The sequence below is a fragment of the Vigna radiata genome, chromosome 2 (genome assembly GCF_000741045.1).
Source record: "Vigna radiata var. radiata cultivar VC1973A chromosome 2, Vradiata_ver6, whole genome shotgun sequence".
NCBI classification, from domain to species: domain Eukaryota; kingdom Viridiplantae; phylum Streptophyta; class Magnoliopsida; order Fabales; family Fabaceae; genus Vigna; species Vigna radiata.
Window position 1 is genome coordinate 5,697,078 of NC_028352.1, and position 7,089 is coordinate 5,704,166.

The 7,089-nt window shown below is 30.3% G+C and overlaps 1 protein-coding gene across 1 annotated transcript; it reads left to right on the plus strand.

Annotated features, from left to right (window-relative positions):
• Nucleotides 1-544: 544 nt before the first annotated feature.
• On the plus strand, nt 545-2,662 carry LOC106755312 (LOB domain-containing protein 1). The gene is made up of 2 exons (XM_014637443.2): nt 545-1,039; nt 1,903-2,662. Exons 1-2 carry the CDS (start codon nt 788-790, stop codon nt 2,263-2,265), a joined length of 615 nt encoding a protein of 204 aa, XP_014492929.1. The 5' UTR covers nt 545-787; the 3' UTR covers nt 2,266-2,662.
• The last annotated feature ends 4,427 nt before the right edge of the window (nt 2,663-7,089 follow it).

The following is a 7,089-nucleotide window of genomic DNA, read 5'->3' on the forward strand; positions in this document are numbered from 1 at the left end:
GTTCAAGGATAAGAGGGAAAAATCGAAAACAAACAAAGGAAGGAGTAATGTAGAATGGTCTAATTTATATGTGTAACTTACTTGTTATACACGTAAAATACTTTTGAGAAGGAGAATTGTATACTGTGAATGAGAGATTTAAGCATGTTGGTGACAGTTAATGTGTGATTCATTTTGGTTTTGAGGGCATGGTGTAATAAAACTGAAGTCCAACAAAGGTGGAGAGTGAAGAGGACATGTTGATTCAAACATATATACATAGGTTTGTATGTTTTTCTAACTATGTACAGGGGAAAGCACTTTCCACATTCCTAGACAAGTTAGGCAAACCACAAAAGATTTTGTGTGGAAAATGCAGAAGCTGGTTCTTTTTGGAAGGAAATTAATGGTGGGGAATAATTTTTATTTATTGTTTTGGAAATTGTTGATTGAAGTAAAAAGCGGGGAAATCACAATCTGAATGTGTCTTGAAAAGGGTATTTTTCAAAGAGGAAGAGTTTTGATTCATACAATGAGCCAAATCCACAACACCTAACCAAGAAGTGGGAAACCACAAGCAGCCACGTAGGTTAACGAAATTCAACTGTGACATCACTTTTCCATGCCATGACATGCTTCCAGCTTCTCCTTTTCTTTATAAAAAGGATTTGGATTCAGCTTCCATTAACAAACCCCACCAAGCCACAAACACACCCTCTTCTTCTTTCTTTCTTTCTTTCTGTCCCTCAAACACAACACAACCAGAGAACAGACACACACAAAGGAACAAACAAGGTTAGAAACTGAGATGGAGAGCAGTGACACATACACCCCTACTTCCTCTGCTCCACTTTCTCACTCCCCCACTTCCTCTTCTTCTTCACCACCACCTCCTCCACCTCCCACTGTTGTCATGAGCCCTTGTGCTGCATGCAAGATTTTGAGGAGAAGATGTGCTGAGAAATGTGTTCTGGCACCGTATTTCCCTCCCACTGAACCTGCAAAGTTTACCATTGCTCACCGTGTGTTTGGTGCCAGCAACATCATCAAGTTCCTACAGGTTCTGCTCACATCACCCTTTAAAATCATACTTGTTTGATTCCCTGTCTTCAATCTAAACCAAATCAAAAACGTTTTTCAACATGTTTCTGCTATCCGAAGTCTGTGTGTAAGATATCGTGGTACATGTTAATTAATTCCTTCATATGCATTATTAATTTTCACAAAATTAAGCATTCATCTTTCAGATCACGGAGTTCCAACAAGATTTTAGGAAACTCTCCATTTTTGTACTCTATCACCCGACAAAGCATCCTCTGCACACACACACACACAATATACACAGTATTCACTTCTAGCCTCTGAAAATAATCTCTCCTTCATAAAAAGAAAAAAAAAAAAAAAAAACTGTCTTTTCTCTTTCTTTTTATTTGTGAAAAGTGATGACAGATAACATATTTTTACACATGATGAGTAAACAGTTTTCTTCATAGATTCAAAACAAAAATTACTTTATAAGAAGTAACATACTTGATTTTTGTAAAAAGTATTCCCTACTTTAGCAGTGAAACTTGAAAAGTAAAAGGAACTAAAGACTAATTATGCCAAGCTTCTGACTTTAATTGTTTTTTCTAAGGTCAATGAGGCCCTTTACCCGATTAGATGAAATGGAGCATAGTGTTCCAATACGATAACAAATGCGTTATCAACCACCTACTTTTAACAAACACCTGGTGGGGTCTCCAAGTGGTGATATTCATTTAACAATCTTCTGTATTCCAAGTCTCGGTCTTTGATAAGTCTTTAAAAATGAAATCTGAGATCTAGAAGCAATCAACAGATACCTAATTTTGGAACCAATAAATGCTTTTGTCAAGCTTTTCCATTTCATCATCTAAACATGTTGTTGCACATACCTTTCAGGAACTTCCAGAGTCTCAGAGGGCTGATGCAGTGACCAGCATGGTTTACGAGGCCAGTGCAAGAATAAGAGACCCTGTTTATGGCTGTGCAGGAGCAATCTGCCAGCTCCAGAAGCAGGTGAATGAACTTCAAGCACAATTGGCCAAATCACAAGCTGAGCTTGTAACCATGCAACTTCAACAAGCCAATCTTGTTGCTCTAATCTGCATGGAAATGGCACAGAGCCCACAGGAATCACCACAACAATCAGTGGACAATTTCATTTCAACTCCTCCTCACACTGGCGGCTATCAAAGCGGCATGAACAACTTCTTCGAGGATAACACTAGCCCAAACGCACTATGGGAGCCCCTTTGGACTTGAAAAACAGAATCATATCAATTTTAATTAAATATATAACATATAGTATAGACATTCACAAAAAATGTTCCAATGATTGTCTCCTAAGGAGAACTTCAAGGAATCAATTAGAACTAATAAAAATCAATTCATGGCTAGGATTTATTAGGCTAATTCAATTCCATGCATGAGGAAAAGAATGTCATTGCTGCTATATCTCCTGTATTCAGTCCTACGATCATGTTAATCCAATTTGCTTCGTTTGAAAAATCCAATGTTAGGAGATTCATTCACTTGCTCATCACAGTCTCCAACTTCTTGTATCACCTAAGTTAAACATCATCATCATCATACAAATAGTTGATGCTGTTTCACTCCATGTAATCTTTGAAATTTAAGAGAAAGAAAATTGTTCTTACAATATTAATCTTTATTTCCATTGCTATTTTGAATTTTAATTTTTTTAGTTTTTATCTGTCGGGTTTTTTCATTATAAAAGATTCAACACTGATGAATCACATACATTTACTATATAAAAATAAATAATAAAGATAAAAATGTATAAGTTTATTTATATATTATTTTTTACGTTCTGAAATTAAACTCTTACTAATTATATACACTGTCCAGTGTATATAATTGGTAAGAGAAACACAATGTTTTGATGATTTTTTTACTTTCTTGACAAAGTGGTAGTTATTGACCAATCTCTCTTTTGGCTTTGGATTCCTTATTTGGTTCCATATTCCAATGTTTTTTTGTCAATCAATAGGGAACACTACACAATAGAGATGCAAGATCCAACACCTACCAAGTAGCTAGGTAAGCCTCAATATGCTACCTAGTAATCAAAATAAAATAAAATAAAATAAAAATAAAAATATTTATTGGTGAAATGATTAAGAGTGATTAGTTTTACTTAATTTCATATTAATGATGGTGAGAACAATAATTTGATGATAAGAAAAGGGCAAAACATGTTTATATTGGTTGATTATGTATGGTCATTGATATGTACGAATTTTTCTTGATGATATCTATTGGTTGTGATTAGCCAATAAATATCCAATGATAAAATAGAGAAAACAAATTATTTAAAAAAATATATATTTGTTTTCATTGTCATGGTGATGACTAATTCTTCCTTTTGGGAGTTTTCACCACCAATTTTTCTCCTTTGATAGCTCTACTATAGACCCTAACAAAAAGAAATTATAAAAACAAATTTTCACAAGAAAAAAATCTCCTCAAGAAACATGGAAAGAGATGTGGTCCAAAACATTGTCTCTTTTATTAAAATGGGATTATATATAACAATTTATTTTCTATAAATAATATAATTTTTTTTATGATATTTATTGTTAAAGGATTACTCTTTTCTTCTCATACTATCACTTTTTTTTCTCTTAGTATTTTTTTAGTATCAAAATATCAAGGTTAATCTCCCTAAAACTTGTCATATGTGCTCCTTAAGAGAAAAATAAACTTCTATTTTTTTGAAAATATTTATTATTTGAAATACATCAATTATAAATAAACTCCATCACTTTACCTGTAATGCTTCAAGTGAAAATAAGTTATATGGAGTATACATAAAATGACGTTAAAATTCATTTTTTATTCCTCATTCAAATTTCAAAGTTAAAAAGAATCTAAATAAATTTATAAAAGATAAAAGGACCAAAATAAATTTTGATAGAAATAAATATCAAAATATATTTTAATCTGAAATTACTCATAAGAAAAAGTATGATATGCACACATTAATTTCATAATTGAAAAGGGTAAATCATATATTCCATTTCGCTTCCTTAATTGCAGCGATAAAGTTAAGAACATTCAGCCAAATATATGATGACAAAAATCACCTTTGAAAATTCTTTTAATTATAGTTGTTGGTAAATAGATTTTCCTTCAAAATTATTTGGGATTAAAAGAGTTTGACTTCTTTCAAATTATAATTAGATATAAAATCGCGTGTTTCTTAGGTAATTAATTTAGTCATAATAGTAGAAAAGTATTACTTTTCATTTTCAAGTAATTTGTCAGTTGTGACATGCAATTTTTTTTTTTTAAAAAAAAAAACTACGTGAGAGGAATAATATATAATGATATCATAATACATGCAATTTTTATCCATAAGTTTCTTTTTAACGCATTCTCAATTTTTCTTCTGTTTATTATTTTTTTATTGTATAATTGAAGAGTTGTTTCAAAAATCCAGAATTGTTTATAACTTTTTTTTAAAAAAAATCAAGAAATTTTATCTTAAATTTGCCACATCTACACATTCAATCCCAACAAATGAAAATTCGATTTGTAAATTTAAATAAAAAATAATTTGAAATTTTTGATTTGTAAATTTGCCACCTTGATATACATTGATAAAAGAACCTATATTTGAAATTTAAAAATAATGATAATAACTAACACAAATAAATACCTAGCATGCTTAACATTTGCCTCAATCTTAATTGGAATCAAGCTTAGGTTCAAAGTTTATGGTATATCAAAATCACGTATATAATAAATATAATGTAAGGTTAAAATATTTCAATATGAAAAATATTATAAAGATACGTATTTGATATGTGTTGTCACTATAGAAAAATCTTTTCAATGATCCTTACAATTTTGGATGACACAAAGTGTCGACACTGAAAAACAAATAAATGTTCCATTATTCAACAACACTAAAAGAACGTTAGAAAATAGAGCTAATAAATATTTAAAGAAGAATATTATCATAAATAGTTTAAAAAAATTAAAATGCTATAAGGTTAAAGTCAAAAGAAGTTGTGGAAATTTAATTTTTAATCATATATTATAAACACTATCTAGTTGACCAGAAAATAATATTATATATATACATAATATTTTCTTAGATAAATTAATATTTGGAAGAAAAATCACTTTATTTTATAGTGGTTTTATAATAAAAATAAGTACAAAAATGATAAATGAATTTCAGAAGACAATTAGAACAAGTAATAAAGTAATGCCAAGAAGTTCTAATCTGAAGCCAACACAACTTTGATAGTCTGAACAAAATTAGTTTCACATCAAATTAGTTTGAAACTTTGAAATTAAATAAAGAAAAGTGAATTTTAAATTAAATAAAGGGAATATGGAATAGTTGGTTTGTCACTTTCATTCTACCAAAGTTAGAAAGAGTGATAATAAAAACGACAACAAAGCACGTGCGAGTGTTGAGTTACAGTGAGCTCTCACATGTGTCTTTGAACGTGTTTGTTTTCGAAACTATTTGCAAATCATGTGCTCCACACGTGGCAAAACATGTCAGTTCATCTAGCTTTCCACACCACTGTTGTTCCTCAAAAATAAAGTGGGTCAAGCCTTAAAGGTTACTTTTAATTGTTTATATTTAAAATTTGTTTATATTATAATATATTTTTAAGTTTTAATTGATTAATTAATGTTTTTATTAAATAAATAAAATAATTATTATTTTTATATGTTAAATTATTTTGTTATAATTAATAATTAAAATTAATATATAAATGATAATTTAGGTTATGATATTATTGTATATTTGCATTTTCAAGTAATATATGAATAAAATTTAATTTTTATATTATTTTTAACTTTTATCTTTATTTCTTTTTTAAAGAACGGGTCAAAAGAGATAAGGGTTTGAAAATTCTAACTTTATGTTCAATTTTAGCATGTGGTCATGAATTCATATTCATTTTGTTTCGCCTAGATAAACATTTTTTAATTTCTCTTTAAATTTTAAAATAGTACAAAATCCTTATTAAATGTTATATTTGCAAATCATGGGATTAAAGTTATCAATTTAAAACATAGACACCAAAACTAAATTTCATAGAAAATATAAGGTTTAAACCCTCCCTTGATTCTAATATGTGTGTGAAAATCTCAGTTCGGTCTTCAAGTTTTGAACTGTCTCAATTGGGTCGTAATTTTGTAAAAATGCACACATTTTACCTCAACCCTTAACTGATCTCAAACGACGTTAAGTTTAGTTGACGTGTTGGTTTAATCCCTTCGCGGTCTTCGTATTTGTGTGAAAATCTCAGTTCGGTCCTCAAGTTTTGAACTATCTCAATTGGGTCATAATTTTTGTAAAAATGCACACATTTTACCCCAATCGCTAACTGATCTCACTGTGCAACAATTATCTTCTGCGATCAGTAGAATAAATAGCTTAAAGACTGGTGATGAACCTATAGGTTACCAAGTTGGTTCATTTGCAGAAAAGGCTGTGAGACTGATTGCACTGGTTACGCGAGTTTTCTGTTGACTTTATTTTTTGAGCCGACGAGATAGTCTGTGTAAAATCCCTGATTCTCAGATAGATGAATAAAATCCCTAATTCAAATAAACTAAATAATAGGCATTGTGCCACGTGAAACGCTGCTTATTTTAAAAAATAATTCATATAATTAAATAATACACGTCAGCATGTCCTCTGGTTACCACGTCAGCTAAACTTAACGCCGTTTGAGATCAGTTAACGATTGGGGTAAAATGTGTGCATTTTTACAAAAATTATGACCCAATTGAGACAGTTCAAAACTTGAGGACCGAATTGAGATTTTCACACAAATACGAGGACCAATAAGGGATTAAGCCAACACGTCAGCATACCACGTCAGCTAAACTTAACGCCGTTTGAGATCAGTTAACGGTTGGTAAAATGTGTGCATTTTTACAAAAAATTATGATCCAATTGAGACAGTTCAAAACTTGAGGACCGAACTGAGATTTTCACACAAATATTAGGACCAAGGGAGGGTTTAAGCCAAAATATAAAGCCCTAAACAATCTTTGTTGTTTCTATTCAAATTATAGTTTTATTCAAAC